This window comes from Lygodium microphyllum, chromosome 10, assembly GCF_053477565.2.
Source record: "Lygodium microphyllum isolate KBCC chromosome 10, Lygodium_microphyllum_v1.1.10, whole genome shotgun sequence".
NCBI classification, from domain to species: Eukaryota; Viridiplantae; Streptophyta; class Polypodiopsida; order Schizaeales; family Lygodiaceae; genus Lygodium; species Lygodium microphyllum.
This window is the reverse complement of record NC_141144.1, coordinates 112,218,819-112,237,312: the sequence shown is the minus strand read 5'-3', so window position 1 is coordinate 112,237,312 and position 18,494 is coordinate 112,218,819. Positions and strand designations below refer to the sequence as shown.

The 18,494-nt window shown below is 41.3% G+C and overlaps 1 protein-coding gene across 6 annotated transcripts in view; it reads left to right on the top strand.

Moving 5' to 3' along the window:
- The first annotated feature begins 2,371 nt into the window (after positions 1-2,371).
- LOC148030445 (uncharacterized) overlaps positions 2,372-18,494 on the top strand; it is a 33,688-nt gene continuing 17,565 nt past the window's right edge. For all 6 annotated transcript variants that reach the window (XR_015692191.1, XR_015692190.1, XR_015692189.1 and 3 more), the window contains exon 1: positions 2,372-3,015. Coding sequence is in view for 1 of the 6 variants with exons in the window: in XM_087686757.1 (XP_087542883.1) it covers positions 2,481-3,015 (535 nt within the window). In the remaining 5 variants the exon portion in view is untranslated. The remainder of the gene's footprint in view (positions 3,016-18,494) is intronic.

The following is an 18,494-nucleotide window of genomic DNA, read 5'->3' as shown; positions in this document are numbered from 1 at the left end:
CTCTTTCTATAAAAAAACTTTCAATGCGATAATATACAGTAGATATATTTTATCAACTTGCCACCAAAAATTTGAGTAATTTGTGCCATTTTTGACATGATGATTGTTGCAATTTGAGAAAAACTAGCAATAAGCAATGTGCCAAACTACTATTCAAGCACATGAATAAGTCTTGAGCATTAGCCACTTAAATTTGAGACAAAAAAGCATTAAAAATCCCTACCAAAGTACATGTAAAATGAGTTCCAATGATATGGTTGTCGTACATGTGTTCGTCAAATATATCCGTACATCATACCCACATGTCATACATTACCTGCCTATCAAGAAACATTGAAATTGGAGCTCAAATGGTGCCCTTATGGCCCAAAAAGCATCAAAATACGAGCAAAAAATTGCCAATTTTCCCAACTGTCTTTTTACAGTATGTATCGATGTGGTTGAAAAGAATCTTTCCAAGTATTTTTGTTTTAAGGTTATTCATACTATTGTTTATATTATGAATATAACTCCCACAACTACAATTCATGATATGATTTGTAAAGAATGTTTTATAGGTAAGAAACCTAATGTGTCACACTTGAAAGTGTTTGGTTTTATTACACATATTATGTGCCTCATGAGTTGAGAAAAAAATTGGATCCAAAGGCTAAAAAATATATCTTCATCGGATACTTTATTACGCAGAAAGAGTATCGTCATTATAACCATGTCAATGGTGAGTTTATCTTTTTATGCCAAGAATGAAGTCTAAGACAAGCTCAAACCACAATAAATTTCTAGAATTTTTCTCATAAAATTTTCCCTCCAAATTAACACCTGAAAGTTACATAAACCTTTTTGTTGTCAAAACAACTAGTTCTTCTCACTATAGAATGAACACACAGACTATGAACCTATTCACAAAGTAACTAGTTCAATGTATCTCTTGTGTGAAGGCAGTTCTAAAATAACTAGTTCACTCATGCTCCAATGTGAATACCATAACTGTCTGAACTGGCTCAATTGATTGCTAGTGTGAAAGGAGATTGATTTAAGGGGTTAATTTAACCTTTGAGATAAGGCTAAAAGCCTTTTAAGAAATAAACCTCATCGTGTGGATTTACGCCATCAGCTGACAGCCATGATACTGTGGGGGGACCTTCGAGCTACATTTGATGCTATTGATCTTATAAAGAACATCCTTTTGTCCTATTCATTAAGTGCTCGAGCTTCAAGCTCTGTCATCCAACCATAGATTAATCTCCTCTTTCTCTTCTCTATCTGTCATGAGTAAACCCCTTGCTTCTCGAAACCATGTGCTCATTTCACAAGTTGCATCTGTGCCTCTAGGCAGAAGCAGGCCCTGAGCTTAAGCAACCCTTGAGCTTCTGGCATTAACACGCCTTGATCTGACGCAAGAAGTGAACCAAACCATTGTTGATTTAATGGTGGATAACAAGCTTTGAATTTGATATAGACCTCAAGTTGTCGCGCTTCTCAATTTGATTCTTGACTCCCGCACTCTTGCTAAGAGGATTCGATATAGATGCACAACAGAAGGGAGATGTCACATGATATGGAGGCTCAATCCATCTTCTTCATCTTCATCTTCATTCTACTCTTCTCTTTATACACACATTCATAAAGTATCTCCCAAAGTGAATATATACTTTTGACTTAAGGACACTTTACATACAGCCTCTTTTCCAATTTCATACAAATCTTAACCTATGCTATATTTCTCAATAGGCTCCAGTCAACCAACCACCAATCTCGACTCATCATAGCAAGCGCACCCCGCAACAACTTTAGCTAGCTAACTATTGGTCTCAACTCTTACTGACTCAATGCTAGCCGAGCAAACTCCAGCCCAAACAGTTGGCCACCCACCCAAACTCCAACTAGTTGAAAACACACAGAGAGAGAGAGAGAGAGAGAGAGAGAGAGAGAGAGAGAGAGAGAGAGAGAGAGAGAGAGAGCCTCTCTCTCTCTCTCTCTCTCTCTCTCTCTCTCTATGTGCTAATACCTCTCTCTCTCTCTCGCTCCCCCCTCTCTCTCTCTTTATCAAAGTACCTATTTTTTTTTCCTCAATTGCACGAATCAAATAGAAAAAACAATCTTTTTGAATATGTAGCAACTCCAAATTTAGTATCAATATCTGATATGCCACCCCTGCAACACTCTAGATTGCCAAAACTCTCTCAAGACTTTTCTTCACAGTTTATGGACACTCAATCCAAATACTACGGTCCTTCTCTTATGGGCATGACCAACAAACCTCCGGGTGAAGAATGCAAATGGCCTTTGCATTTGGAGCGCCGAGGTCCCTCTATAAGGAATGAACTAGGTGAATTTTAGAACAATTCGACTTTAATAATTTCTAGGCAGAAAAGAACTGTCATCTTCCAAGGATCGCAAGTTGTTCGTTGCAGCCAACCGTAATGGTGGAAGCTCGTCGTCTCTCTCGTCGAATTCGTCCCCTGCTTCACCCTCTGTAAATGGCTATGGGGATCCCATTGGTCATACTGATTCTCTTCGGCAGCTATCTCACAGCTCACTCGGCGGATGTGGATTTGCTGCTGGAATTCAAGCGAAGCGTGGTGAAGGCTGACCCGCAGCAGGTCTTGTCTTCCTGGACGCCGGGTGCGGCGCAGAACTACTGCAACTGGCAAGGCATCACATGCTTGAAGGACTCATCCGCAACCTGGGTTGATTCAATCGCCCTTGCAGATTCCCAGTTACAGTTCACCATGTGGAGCGGATTTTCGAAGTTCGTACGACTCCGGTATCTGAATTTTTCCTCCAATGCTATCACGGGTCCCATCCCTCAAGAGATTGGAAACCTCAAGGCCCTTGTCTCTCTCGATTTCGGCGAGAACCAACTCTCTGGCATGTTGCCTTCATCCCTTAAAGGCCTCACTTCGCTTGATACTCTTATCCTTAGTGATAATAGGTTTGTTGGAGCGGTCCCCAACGGTCTTTGTGGCGGTGGAAAGCTTCGAGTTTTCGACATGAGCTTCAACAAGCTTACTGGTGCTAATCTACGTTTCTCTGCATAATGGTATTTCTAGCTTTTCAGCATTACTTTGTTGTAAATAAATGCACAGGTTTTAGGTCAAAAATTTGCATAGCAAGCATCCATGTAGTCTAAAATTACTGAGTGTATCGTTACACTTTCATCTATGTATTCCAGTAGTGTGCAATTCTGAGATTATGATGAGCCGATCTGCCTATAATCAAAAGGAAACCTCACAGAAACTGAATTAAATATACATCGACCATCACTAATAGATGTAAGGTTTTATGAGACGAAGAGTAGAGCATGGTATGATGCCCTTGATAATACAAAAGGAAAAGAGGTATCTGCATTGACTGTGCATTCCTGAGCCAATATATCAATCTTGATATGGATTCTTACTCTCTCCCTATGAACCAAGATGACTGAACTTTGTAGTTGTTATGTAGCCTCCCAAAGAAGCTCGGATTGGATTTATTGTGGAGCCTCTACCCATTACAAAATCTTTATTTTCTGTTATGTCTTGGTTTTGCTAGTCCAATGTCTAACTGCTCAACCATTTTGGTCCCAAGAAAAGAGAATTCTGTTAATAACCACTTCATCCAAATGAGCTGAGGTTAAAATACAAAAAAAACTGTGGAGATGGCAAAATGAGTATACAGAAGACTCTGGCCAGTGATATGTAGTCATGCCATTGAGCAGCAAGATATTTCCACAACAGAGACTCTCCCTAGGACTCAGATGGAGACTATTCCAAGGGAGATGGAAGAGGATAAAAGGAGACTTGAAGCCTAAGGAGGGAGAGAGATGCCCTTCTTGCTCGTTGGGAATTTGAGCACCACCTTTGAATTTGATCCACCTTTGATCTGGCATTGCAGGCCATCAAATTGGCTTTTACACAACCCTTGCCTAATACAATGTCCTCTTTATCAGATTGTTTGGATACACCAATCCATGGTGCTAGCAATCAGCTCCTACATGTGACAATGCTTTATGTCCCGTGTCTATGAGACGTCTAGTGTAGGAATGATGCTCAAATGGCAATAAATGAAAAACTTCCCTGAATATCCTTATAACCATAGGCTGGGCCTGTATCGATAACCTAGGCTAGAACTCCTCAAGTCAATATTTGATTATCTATATTATGGAAGACCAGCCGAAGAGCTCTCCTCCATGCATCTTGAGCTTTGGGGCAGTCCCAAAGTTAGTGAATTTGTGGATCCTCTGCTGCCCCACATCTGGCAGGCACTTGGAATCCTGCCATAACTTGGCAATGAGCCAAGAGAATGTCAGGGTGTGTAGCAACCATAGCATACATCAGGCTACCAACAACTGGAGCATAAGGAATCTTGGCTATCTTAGCCTTTCCATCATCAGATATAGGGCTGTCATCTGCACTAAGTTTCACATATGGAGGCAATGGTACACTAATGGCTTTCCCCCCCTCCATATTGAAATGCTGCAAAACCTTAGTAATATACTCCTGCTGTGACAGATAGAGAAGACCCTACGATCTATCCCTGAGTATACGCGTGCCAAGAATATAATTGGCCTCACCAAGATCCTTCATATCAAAGCTAATGTAAAGGCTTTCTTTCAAGGAGTCCAAAGCATGAACATCCCTGCCTGCAATCAGCATGTCATCCACATACAAAACCAAGAGAATAAGGCTGCCATCTGTTGCCTTCTTGGTGTATAAACATGATCAACTTGAGATCTATGGAATCCCTGAGATTGCGTAAATGTATCAAATTTATGATACCATTCTTGTGGTGCTTGTTTCAACCCATACAAACTCTTGTTGAGTTTACATACCATGTGCTCTTTCCCCTTTGCAACAAAACCCTTAGGCTGTTGCATATAGATCTCCTCATGTAGATCACCATGTAAGAAAGCTGTTTTTTCATCCATTTGTATGAGTTCCATATCTTCAAATGTAACTAAGCCCAAAATGGTTTGCAAAGTAGTCATTTTGAGTACAGGAGAAAAAATTCATCAAAATCAAATGTTCTTGCTTGTACCCTTTAGCAACTAGTCGTGCTTTGTACCTTGGCAAAGAACCAGAAGTGACTTCCATTTTGTAAACCATTTGCATGGTAGCAATTTTTGCCCTTTAGGCAAATGCACCAAATCCCAAGTGCCATTTTTCATGAGAGATTCCATCTCTGATAGCATAGCCTTATGCCATTTCTTGTTGTCTTTTTTGTCCATTACTTCCTTGAAGCATGACGGCTCACCACAATCTATCAACATGACGTAATCAGCCACATAATTGACACCAAGAACAAACCTATCTGGTTGTCTTTGCATTCTGGTCAACCTACAGACCCAATGATCAAGATTTGCTGGTTGTTCAGCTTGCAGATCTGCATTAACAACTTGCTGTTTTGCAGGTTCAGCATGCTGTACAGCTGGTTCTAGTTGTTCCAAAGGCATTTGTTCTTGCTGAAATTGTGGTATATCATGGGCAATATCTTGCTGATCATTTTCAGCATCATTCCCTGCATTTTCAGGGCCATTTACAGCACGTATCTCTTGTTGTCTAGCGGGCATTCTTTGCTGTCCTATCATTATATCTTTCCAGAATACAACCCTTCTGACTTCCTTAGTCTTTTCAGGATATTTGTGCATGCGATCTTCCTGGAAGATAACATCATTGCTGTGTACAATTTTCCTTTTTCCATAACCTATACCCCATTTCACCCTTATCACCATATCCTAGGAAAATACATTTATAGGACTTTGGCTCAAGTTTGCTGCATTCTTCCTTGTGAATGTGCACAAATGTCTCATAGCCAAACACTCTCAAGTGAGCATACGAAAGTTGCTTGCCCGACTTGAGGGACTCCCCCCCCCAAAGACCTGTTTGGTGACCGATTAATCAAGTGTACGGCTGTCATAATAGCCTTTGCCCAAAATCCATGAGGTACAACAGCATGTGATAGCATTGTACAGACCCTATCTTGAATGGTCATGTTCATACGCTCTACAACACCATTTTGGGGTGGATTGTGAGGGGCGGTGAGCTCCCTTTTAATCCCTTTGCTATCACAAAAGTCCTGAAAGACTTTGGACACATATTCCCCACCATTGTTAGAGCGAAGATACTTTAATGTCTTGTTGGTCTGATTTCAGCTAAGTACCAAGAAATTTTTAAATTTATCCAAGGCCTTGTCTTTATGATGGATTGGATAAACCCATACTTTGCGTGTGGCATCATTAACAAAATACTTCTTTCCCCCTAGAGATAACCCTGGCATGTGACATACATGTGAAAATATCAGAGAGGCAAGCATTGGAATGTATGCACAAGAGGGAGAAGAGATCTCAAAGTACAAGAACAAATTTTTGTTTACTAAGTTGCTTACAAGTATAACTTGGGTACACTCTCTCACTCTTTGATAGTGACCCATAGGCTGTTTATGTAGCCTTTGCCTGGCTAGAGTTAGGGTTTCCCCTGTCATTCAGGCTATTCACACCCATCTGCCCTTATACTGCCTTGCTTACGGTGGGTTCCTATGCCTATCTTCTAACACTTCCCCTCAATGCCAGGGTGGCATTGGATTACAAAGCATGTAAAATGTTCCCCCCCCCCCAAACAAATGGGATGCCTTTATAGATCAGGCTACAAGAGTGTTTATAGGTAGATGGTTTAGAGACTCAAAAAAGTCGATCATCAAATGGATTGGAGGCATAGTTGGCCACTAGTTCTTTGGGTACTTCAGGAATGTTGATAAGAGTGGTTACAAGGGCAGGAAACACATTTTTTACAGCTTTTAGGAGAATAGCAATAGCATCCTCTTCATGGATTGGAGCTTGTACTGAGGCAAGCTGTGCCATGAGTTCCTTTATGTGAGAAATGAATTTTCCCAAGTCTTCTCGTGATCTATATTCCAAGCTAAAGAATTCAATTTTAAGGAAGATTTTAGTATTTTTACCAGTGGCTCCATAGAGCTTTTCAAGCTCATCCTATTTTTCTTTAGCAGTATTTAGTTGATCAACATGATGAATCAAGGACTCATCTAAGTGTAACATGATGATTGCTTGGGCACATTGGTCATCCTCTATATCAACCAGATTTGCAGAATTTATAGCTCTAGTGTCTTGTATAAGAGGCCAATACCCTCTCTCCATTATCTTGTACTTGATAAGTACCTGCCATGGGTGGAAATCTTTGCTATCAAATTTTTGAATTTGAGGGCGGACATCAACATATATTGTGGCCATTGGGATGTTCTTACCACTTGCTAGGACAAGTCTAGTCCCTTACAAACTTGCCAATGAATGCGGAAGCAAATCAAGGACACCCTTACAAACAATTGATATTAAAGTTGCAATGAAGAGAAAGGCTGAAAATCATACATATGTAGTATTTCAAAATATGACTTTGGTGGTCCTTTCTTATGTGCAATCTTCTTCCTAGGTTTAATGGTCTTTTTAGGCTTCAATGATGTGAACCTAGACTTGACTTCTGGCTCCTCCTTGTGGTATGGTTTAGTAGATGAACCTTGTGTTGGACAAGGATGGTCTATGATTTCAATGCTTGTTGCTGATGACTCCGAGGAGAGTACAATGACACTCATCTCTCTGATTTCATTGACCAAGGTATTTGAAAGAAACCACACATGATATGCAGCAAGCAACACAAGTTTAGGATAGAATGGTCTATGTGTTTATAGTTGTACACATAGCCTTACAAAATGAAGTAGAGCACTTAATGGTTTTAATTTTCTAATGAAAAAACTCAGATTGAGTAAGTACCAATAGCAAAATGATTGAGCAATGTGCTTTAGTGTTTACAAGCACTCATCTCAAGTTTTATGCCACTTGAGATGTAAGATGTGAAGTATTTGCTGGATTAAAAGGATGCACCGCGAGTAAGAGCATTGAAATGAAGCTTTCAGACCTTCAACTAGCTTTGAAGAGGATTATTCAGTGATTAGAATCACTGTTAGTGCTCAAACATTGAAAAATTTGAAGGATGAAAAAGCTTGAGGCTTCTTGGCTATGGCTGCCAGGAAATTGACAGTTAGGGTTTGGTTGATTGCAGCCAATACAAGAAGAATTTCAGCAAACCCTCTTAGAGGGAGATACCCCACTGAGGGGGCTTTGTAAGCCCTATGATTGTTGGAGAGATTGCTGAGTATTCAGGTCACGCTGATCTCTGAAAGTCGACGTCTGTAGATCTGCACCATTTTGGTGATTTCTTCAATGCCGTCTGCCATGCTGCCCAATGTTGCCCTTTGAAGTGCCAAGACTGGTCACCTTGTGTCAAGGAAGAAGTTCTTAGTTGAAGCAAGGAGCTGAAATGCTCTCATTTGGCTTCCCCAGGTCCTCCAAGGTCAGGGGGTCAAGCCGGCTATGGAGTTTGAAGGTCCAAGATGAGAGAAATGAAGATTTTCTTGTGCATTTAGAGAGGCTGAGGTTTGAGGAAGTTGAAAGGATCAGAGGAGGCTCTGATACCATGTGAAAATATCAAAGAGACAAGCATTGGAATGTGTGCACAAGAGGGAGAAGAGATCTCAAAGTACAAGAACAAATTTTTGTTTACTAAGTTGCTTACAAGTACAACTTGGGTACACTCTCTCACTCTTTGATAGTGACCCATAGGCTGTTTATATAGCCTCTACCTAGCTAGGGTTAGGGTTTCCCCTGTCCTTCAGGCTATTCACATCCATCTGCCCTCATACCCTCTTGCTTACGGTGGGTTCCAATGCCTATCTTCTAACAATACATTTGAATGTACCAACTCTAAGGGTGAAGACTTTAGAGAAAGAGATTTTCTATGTGACATTTGAGCATGCTTACCATAAATACAATGATCACATTGTTTAAAATCAGTATACCTCAAATACGGCAAATAACCCAAAAGAGAAAGCACTTTCATTTCAATTTGATTCATGTGTCCCAACTGGCTATGCCACAAAGAAACACTTGGTTGCTCGGTTATGGTGACTACATGGTCACGCACACTAGATATTTAAAAATGATACAAAGTATCACTTTTAGAGCCCTTGGCAACAATATGAGAGCCCTTACAAATTTTCCATTTACTATCCCCAAAGGTGGTATGATAGCCTTTGTCATCTAGCTGCCCTATGCTTATCAAGCCCTTCTTGAGCTGAGGTACATGCCTCACATTATGCAAAACAAACACGAAGCCATGCTGAAATTCCAATTTCACATTGCCAATACCTGCAATTTGACATGCATAGTTATCCCCCAAGTAGACAACACCACGTGCATTACCATTGTATTCAAAAAACCACTCATGATGTAGTGTGACATGAAAAGATGCACTTGAATCAAGTATCAAAGTGTGCATGTCATCATTAAAATCTGCAATCAATGCATGTGAACTCAAAGAAGAAGCAAAGAGTACATCACCATCACTGTCATTCTTATGAGTGACTACATTTACTACCTCTATCTTCACTGCTTTTCTCTGCAAGTTGGCTGTCCTTTTTCTCAACCTCGTTGTCTTTAGTATTTTTGCTTTTGCCTTTCTCTTTTTTCAATTGAAAACAATCCCATTTGTAGTGCCCTTTCCTGCCACAATGATGATACTCCACATTTTTGCCATGAGACTTGCTGCGTGCTTTATTTTCAGAACTGTCCTTTTGTTGAAATCTACCCCTAGTGTGCAATGGAAGACTTGTTTACTGAATTATTTTGCCTATTGAGTTCTTCCATCAGCAAAGAACTTTCCACATCATAATATAACAGCTGAGCATTTGAGTTATTTAAAGATGTCCTGGAAGTATCCCAACTTTAAGGCAAAGTGCATAGCAAGGAAGTAGCCTTGAACTCATCATCAATGTGGAAATCCAAAGCAATCAGTTGATTGAAAATTGAGTTGAACTCATTCAAATGTACAGACATGGTTGTACCTTCTTTCATGCGAAGGTCCATCAACTTTTTTAGCTAATAAATCTTGTTGGCTGCACGTTTCTAAGCATACAATTCCTCAAGTCTTTGCCACATTTCATATACAGAAGTTAGGCTTCTCAATGTTAAAGAGCAAGTTGTTTGACATTGAGAGCTCTATGGTAGAGCATGCAAGCTCATCCAAATCATCCCACTCTTCTTGTTCCATACCTACTGGTCTTATTCCCTTCCCTTTGATGGGCTTCAAGTGTTTTTTTGCCGTTGTAGCATTGTTTTTGCCATATTGCAAAATTGTGTGCACCCTCAAGCTTCTTGATGTGCAAAAGGTTGTTGCTGTCACTATTTCCAGCCATGATTTGCAGCACTAAATTGACTCAAACGTCAGCAAATGCAAGCCCAAATATCACACAAATGACCATGGTACGCTGCAAGTATCAACCAGTAGTGAAAATCAAGAAATTGCAGAAATTTCAGATTTGCAAATTGATTTAGAGAATGTATGCTACTGCACTCCACAATCAATTACAGCCAGATTTATAGGCCAATGCACCAATTGCATGTGAAATCCCCAAAATTCTGCTGCAATTTCTGTTCCAAATGCATTCTTGGGCACAAATGTGACGATTGCGGTCAAAAGCCCCAAATTTTCAAAGGCAAATCGGTCCAAATTGCATCAATACATGTACCCAAGTGCATGTACTAGGCAATTCTTGCACAATTTGATGAAATTCTGCAAAAGCCCCAATTTTCTCGGGTCCAATGTACATAAATTTTAGTGAAATTGACAAAATTTCACTAAAATGTGAAAAATCCTAAATTTCCTGGGCAAATGTGCACCAAATTTGCAATTTCTGAATCACATTGTCCTATTTTGCATCAAAATCGTCCTGTTTTGCATCAAAATCCCCAAATATGGGAAAAGCCCCAAAATTTCAGCTCAGAATTTCACACTGTGCTTACGCATGCAAAGGCCCGTTAGTGGGCCAAAGGTTTAATTCATAAAACCTTTGAAATTCTGAAAAATAATGAAAAATCTGTTCCGTTACCTTCCTTGATTGGACTACTGCCTGCAGTAGTCTAACGCAGCTTGACGGACTGTCTGATGGGACTTGAGATGTGGGTTCAATCTCCAAGTACCACTTTAGGTTTTTGATTTTATATATATATATATATATATATATATATATGTGTGTGTGTGTGTGTGTGTGTGTGTGTGTGTGTGTGTGTGTGTGTGTGTGTGTGTGTGTGTGTGTGTGTGTGTGTGTGTGTGTGTGTGTGTGTGTGTGTGTGTGTGTGTGTGTGTGAGGGTGCGTGTACACCCGAACATCGTAAAAGGCACGGTGACCCTTTATTCCCAACATCAAGTGCTGAAATTGTGTTCAGCTGAGCATTTACAGTAAGCATGTCATCTTACAGTGAGATGGGATTAAGCAATGATCATGCATCTCATTTTGAAAATACACATAATGAAGGGGAAAATGCAATGCCTAATCTTGGAACAGACTTAATCATGGACAGCAAGGAGAAAATGTGGTTTTTGACCAAGAAGTGGGTCCTTCAAGGCCATAAGATGCTAATGACTAGTAAGGAGATGAAGAATATGATGACCAGTTCAAGGCTCGGTTGAAGGCAGTAGTTGAGATCTTTGTTCAATTGGCCAAAGATCCATAGTTTGAGAGATTTTTGAATTCTCCCAAAAAGGATAGCAAAGGCAATAAGAAGATGTCATCTTCAAAGGTTTTCAGGCAACAAGAAGCTTCCAAAGGACAGCCACTGCAGCCTAAAGATACACCCTAGGTTGTGGATAAGCAAAAGCAAATGATACCAATGGGAAATGCAAGGCCATCTTGATAGTGCCAATCCAATGAGTTTTGGAGGCATGCATGCGATGATGAGGCAGCTAGGATACTTTTAGTGGTGGCACAATTTTCCATGCTATGGTGTGTCAGGGACCGCATATGGGAATATTTGGCACAACTCCTTATAGTATGCAGCAACTAACGCATGGTGTGCAAGGCCCAATGTATTTAGGTGTAGTTGGTATGATGCTTGGGACACAGAGAAGATATGAAAATTAGCTTGAAAGGTGATAGGTGTGAAGTGGGTCTATAAGACCAAGTACATTGTAGATGGTTCCTTGGACAAGCACAAAGCAAGGAAAGGGCTGGAAATCAATTGCACAATGTAGGGAATTAAGGGATGCAAATAAATGCTTTGTTTGTGAATAGAAGAGTCACATGGCTAAGGACTGTCCCAATAGGCAGCAAGCTAGAAAATCAGAAAATTAGGGAGATCCCAAGGGTAAGAAGCCCAAAACATTAGTTAGATTGATGTTGGATGTTGTTAGTGATCAGCTCAATGATGATGCTACTGAGTTTTGTAGAGCATGGTGCAAAATCAGAGATCAGCATGCTTTGATTTTCCTTGATAATGGAGCATGAGCCAATTTTATCTCTACAGACATGGTAGTCTGTCTAGGCATCAAAGAGGATGAGATGGAACCCATGGGAGAAGTTGGTATGGCATATAAGGGCCATGTAGAGTTTGTCATATTGCTCATTGAAAAGCTTCATCTGCACATTCAAGGATATGTGGATAGCGAAGAGTTCTTTATTGCTCTACTTGAGGGTTGTGATGTCTTGCTTGGTATGCCTTGGTGCCATCGTGTGACAGGTTTTCTCTTCCGCCTCAAGAGAGGCAGCGGTAGGAGAGGAGGGCTCGCCAGCTGAGCTTGTATTTTACCCCCCTTTTGAAGCCGTTCGTGCCATCAGATTTGTCATTGGAGCTACGAATCAGAAGATACGTTTGAGCTGATTTTCTCTCTTTCTACAGCATTTCCTCATCTCCTCTAGTCTATGCTCAAGTATTCTCAACAATTCTCAGCCATGGGTAGCAGAGTACAATCAAATTTGGTGGATAGCAGAGAGTTTACTGCTGTAAACCCTAAATTACAGCAGTAATTAGGGTTTAGCAGCCACCTTGGGACCCGTGCCATCAGTCAAAGGCATTATACACTAAAATCAACACTAGAAATTCGTGGGATTGTGAGGATTTCAAATGCCAGACCATCTATTGTGAATTTGGGGCAGCATTTGACCAGTTGGGGTTCCATTAGAGCAAGTCCTGGGTGAAAATCAAGGGGCAATTTGCCCGAATGCTTTACTGATTATTGGAACAACAAGGGGCTTTTGAATCAGCCAAGGAGATTGTGAAATCTCGGCTTGTAATTTATCCATCAGCAATTGAAATTAAAGAAATACGGAAAGGGACGCCAGTTTTGGGGCCAACAGGGTGTCCACTGTCCAAGTTTATGAAGGTAAAGTGAGCATTTCAATTTATGTTCATTTGCTAATTGCTGTAATTAAGTGCTTAACCAGGTTAAATCACCCTATCCGAGAAGGAAGGCTGGTTGCAGGCTCCACCCTACTGGCATCATCATTAGACTACTAGCAATAGCACTCCTATCTTGGCATTGATTCTCCATTGTTGGCAAACTCTTCCACTCCCTTTAGGCTTCACCAGATTTGGGTTTGGCTGCCTAGAGACCTCCTCCACATCTAGCATCACCTTTCCTAGTCTGGCGTCAACATCTTTCTACTTGGCATCACCCCACATTTGGCGTTAGTTTCTGTAGCCTTTGGTACCTGCGTTTTTGGGTTGACACGCCTTCACAGGTTGTGTTTACCCTCTTGGTGGTTGTCCCTTCATTTGGCGTCATCATCCACCCCTTAGAGTCAGCAAGCTCTCCCTACGTTTGATAGCTCCGATATACTCTGGGATTTGTGTTTTGCTGCCCAGGCCATCTTCTCGGCAACAAATGAGAACTACGGTTTGCTCCCTTGACAGCTGGTGATCATCTTCCAGTGTCCACACCTCCAATGGTATCAGAGGACTCGGGTTCGCTCCCTTGACAAGTGTCCTTTACCTTCTAGTGATTACTTTGATAGCCCATTGTTCGGAGGACTGTGTTTCGCTCCCTTTACTGTGCAGCTTCCCACAGGTGCTACTGCTTGATTTAGACAGGATAGTGCAGTTATCTTTTGAGCTTCGGCTGCACTATATTAGCTTTTCTTATCATAGCATAATTCAGTGCATCATCACCGTGTTCTTTTGTGTTTTTGAGTTTCTCTTCTCTCTCAGTGTTTGGTGTACATGCTCTATGTTTCTCCCTGCAAACCCTACTGTCTCTCTGGTCTCTGTCATTTTTTGACATGGTATTAGAGCCAGAGGCACTCAGTGAGCCGCACAGATCCTCTACACGAGAGAAGGCAAGACAAGTTGCGGATTCAGCATCATCTACTAATTTCCCCCTTCGTTTTTGTTGTATCGCTAGGAGACAAAGATACCCTTCTCTTCCTCTCCCATCCACCCTCTCTTTTACACGTTGACACTTCGGTGCTATTACTTCTTCGCAGGCAAATGGAAAGATCACTCGGTGCTCCTCTTCCAGCATCATCAGAACCCTCACTGATGCTTGCCGACATGGACCTTTGCTCCCTACACCCTCGGAGTATTTGTGTCTACCCCTCGACACTCGTTGTGCTACCTCTCCCTTCTAGGGCACAGAGTATATTCTACATTGGCTTTCAGATCTTTATGCTCAAGGCAATAAGACACATCAGATGCACACTAAGTCCTTTCGGGCCTACCATGGCCTCCTTGCAACCACCGCAGTATGCTATGGAGGTTGCTTCTACTTCTTGTAGGGTTTCAGGAATGCCATCTTGACAACTTGTGTTTTTGCAATCCGTTGCTCCACTGAGAGATAGTGATTGTTGGATACCATCCCCTCAGCAGTCCGCTTCTTCGCAGAGACAGTGATTGTTCAACTCCTTCCATTATCTCGGTTCCACAGTCCACTCCATTGAGAGACATCAACGATTGTCCTCCCTTGGCTCAATGCAAGCCTCACCTTTCCCCACCCTCGACTACTCAAGTTTGAGATGCCACCTCTGGGAGTTCTTTGACATCTTCGACACCCCAGATATCTTCTTGGACACGACCGGCAGCACTTCCTTCATCATCTGATGATGATCGGAGTCTATGATCCATAAGTTTTTAGATTCTCTATCTCTCGTAGAGGAAAATTCAGAAGGGGATACACTCTTTTTGCCCTCTGAGGTGGCTCCTACTTCTTTTTGCCCAGGCCATCTTCTCAGCAACCATTGAGGACTACGGTTTGCTCCCTTGACAGCTGGTAATTATCTTCCAGCGTCCACACCTCCAATGGTATTAGAGGACTCTAGTTTTCTCTCTCGACAAGTGTCCTTTACCTTCCAGTGATTACTTTGATAGCCCACTGCTCAGAGGATTGCGTTTCGCTCCTTTCACTGTGCAGGTACCCATAGGTGCAGCCACCTGATTCAGACAGGACAATGCACTTATCTTTTGAGCTTCGGCTCCATTGTATCATCTTTTCTTCTCATAGCGTGATTTAGTGCATCATCACCGTATTCTTTTGTGTTTCTAAGTTTCTCTTCTCTCTCAGTGTTTGCCATACACACTCTATGTTTCTCCCCGCAAACCCTATTGTCTCTCTAGTCTCTTTGTCATTTTTTGATAGCTACTGCCCGAAAGGCAAGATGATCATTATATAGATCTTATCCTTAGAAGGAGGCCACCTAATAAGCCACTCTATAGGGTAAGTGCAACCTAGCAAGAGGAGATAATGAGTTAGGTGAATGAGCTGTTGGAAAAAGGGCTGATTCAGTCTAGCTCATCTCCCTTTTGTTATCTAGTGCTTTTGGTGCAAAAAAGGTGCAAACACTAGAACTCTCAAATTGTGCACAACTGTCGGTTGAGGTACACCAATATAAGAAGAAGGCCTACTAGGAATTGCCATGGAGACAAATTGTGGTATCAACTAGTTGACACCTAGGTAATCGGGGGTAGGAACTCCATGCTAGGTGTTATCTAAGGTGCTTAGGATCGAGGCTAAGCCTCCCCCAAAAGTGCATGAGCACCACTTAGAACTAAAGGTGTAGAAGTCCTTAAGGCTGTGCCAATGTTTGAAGATCCCCGTAGTGTGATGTGTGCAATGATATGAGGTTTCTAATATGGAAATGTGAATGCTGTGAAAGGTAATTGTGATGTAGTGGAAGAAGGGGATGGGTGGGTTTTGAAATTGTGATGTGAATGATGATGAAGATGCATTAAATTGATTTAGATTAATAGATTGAAATTAAAATGATGATGAAGATGCGGAATGCATGGAAGAAGAAACACCATATTCATTCTGACTTTGAGACGCAAAATGACATTAAGAAAAGGAAGAAGAAGAGTTAACCAATCTTTTCTTATAGTCACCCCTTCTTGTATTAACATATATGAGTGGATCTTCAATGGGAGTTTTACCATGATCAACATATGGAACTCTAGCTTTATCTTGATCTTTACGAAAATGTTGCAAAGGAGGTGAAGGAAAAGAAGTAGAAGAAGGGACAAAAGTAGGAACTTGTGTACTTGCACCAAAGTAGGAGAGATAGGCTGAAGTAAGGAACATACTTCGGATCTCTTTTTCCAAGAGGTGGGTTCATCCCTAATGGAGGTCTTGGCGACCTTACAACATCATTAGATTTATGTGCAACATGTTGTGAAGGTTGTTCATGAGCTGAGAGTGAAGGTGCAGAGACTTGAGATCAATAGAGTGAGAGAGTGAGCATGACACTTGATGTTTGGTACAGAGACTTGTGTACCATATTTTAGGTTTTGAATATATATAAAGTACAAAACGTGAAAGGGTGCGTTCACACCCGAACATGGTAAAAGGCACGGTGAGCCTTTATTCCCAACAACCTCCCATCTAAAGGCAACGTGCGTAAAGGTAGAGGAAAGAATCAGCTAAGTCTATGTATGTACAAAGCTAAAAGACACATATAATATCCAACCCCCATCATCCAGCGGCAATGAGCAAACCGCTCGGCTGGAAGACCCTTCGTAAGGAGGTCTGTAGGACTATCATTTGTGTGTACCTTGACAAGCTCAATGGCTTTGCTGTCAAATACATCCTTGATAAAGTGATACTTTACCTATATGTGCTTTGTCTTTGCGTGAAAGACAGGATTCCGTGCTAGTATGATAGCAATCTGATTGTCACAGTGGAGGATAGGAACCTTTGTAATCCCAAGCTTTGTCACTAGATGTGAAAGCCATAAAGCTTCTTTGCATGCCTCTGTGGCAGCCACACATTTTGCCTCTGATAGTAGAGAGTGCAATACACTTTTGCAGTCTAGATATCCAAGAGACCGCTCCTCCTGTGAACATAAACACATAGCCTGAAGTAGACTTCCTGCAGTCAGGATGGCCAGCATAGTCTGCATCCACGAAACCAATAATAGATGATTTATGTTAACCAAAGCAGATACACAAATCCTTTGTGCCCTTAAGGTATCTCATGATACCCTTCACTGCCTCCCAATACTTTTTGCCAGGATATGCCATGTATCTACTAACCACTCCCACTGCAAATGCAATGTCAAGACGTGTAGCAACCATAGCATACATCAAGCTACCAACAACTGAAGCATATGGTATCTTGTACTAAGTTTCACATATGGAGGCAATGGTACACTGATAGCTTTTCCCGCCTCCATATTGAAATGTTGCAGAACTTTGGTAATATACTCCTACTATGACAGATAAAGAAGACCCTTTGATCTGTCTTTGAGTATACGCATGCCAAGAATGTGATTTGCCTCACCAAGATCTTTCATATCAAAGTTGTTGTGTAGACTTTGCTTCAAGGAGTCCAAGGCATGAACATCCTTGCCTGCAATTAGTATGTCATCCATATATAAAACCAAGAGAATAAGGCCGCAATCTACTGCCTTCTTGGTGTATAAGCAGTGATCAACTTGAGAATGATGATCCCTGAGATTGCATAAATGTATCAAATTTGTGATACCATTCTCGTGGTGCTTGCTTCAGCCCATACAGACTTTTGTTAAGTTTACATATCATGTGTTCTTTTCCCTTTGCAACAAAACCATCAGGCTGCTACATATAGATTTTCTCATGCAGATCACCATGTAAGAAGGCGGTTTTTACATCTATCTGTATGAGTTCCATGTCCTCAGGTGAACCAAGCCCAAGATGGTTCACAAAGTAGTCATTTTGACTACAGGAGAAAATATTTCATCAAAATCAATTCCATGTTCTTGCTTGTATTCTTTAGCAACCAAGCGTGCCTTGTACTTGGTCAAAGAACCAGAGGTGACTTTCATTTTGTAAACCCTGCAATTTTTTTCCTTTTGTCAAATGTACCAAATCCCAAGTGCCATTCTTCATGAGAGATTCCATCTCTGGTAGCATTGCTTTTTGCCATTTCTTACTATCCTGTCTGTACATTGCTTTTCCTGGAAGCATGATGGTTCACCACAATCTGTTAACATGACATAATCAGCCACATAGTTTACTCTAGGAACAAATCTATTTGGTTGTTTTTGCACTCTGGTCGACCTACGGACCCAGTGGTCAATATTTGTTGGCTCTTCAGCCTGCAAATCTACATTAACAGCTTGCTGTTCTGCAGGTACAGCTTGCTGTATAACTGGTTTAGGTTGTTCCAGGTGCACATGTTCTTGCTGAATTTGACATCGTGGGTAAGATC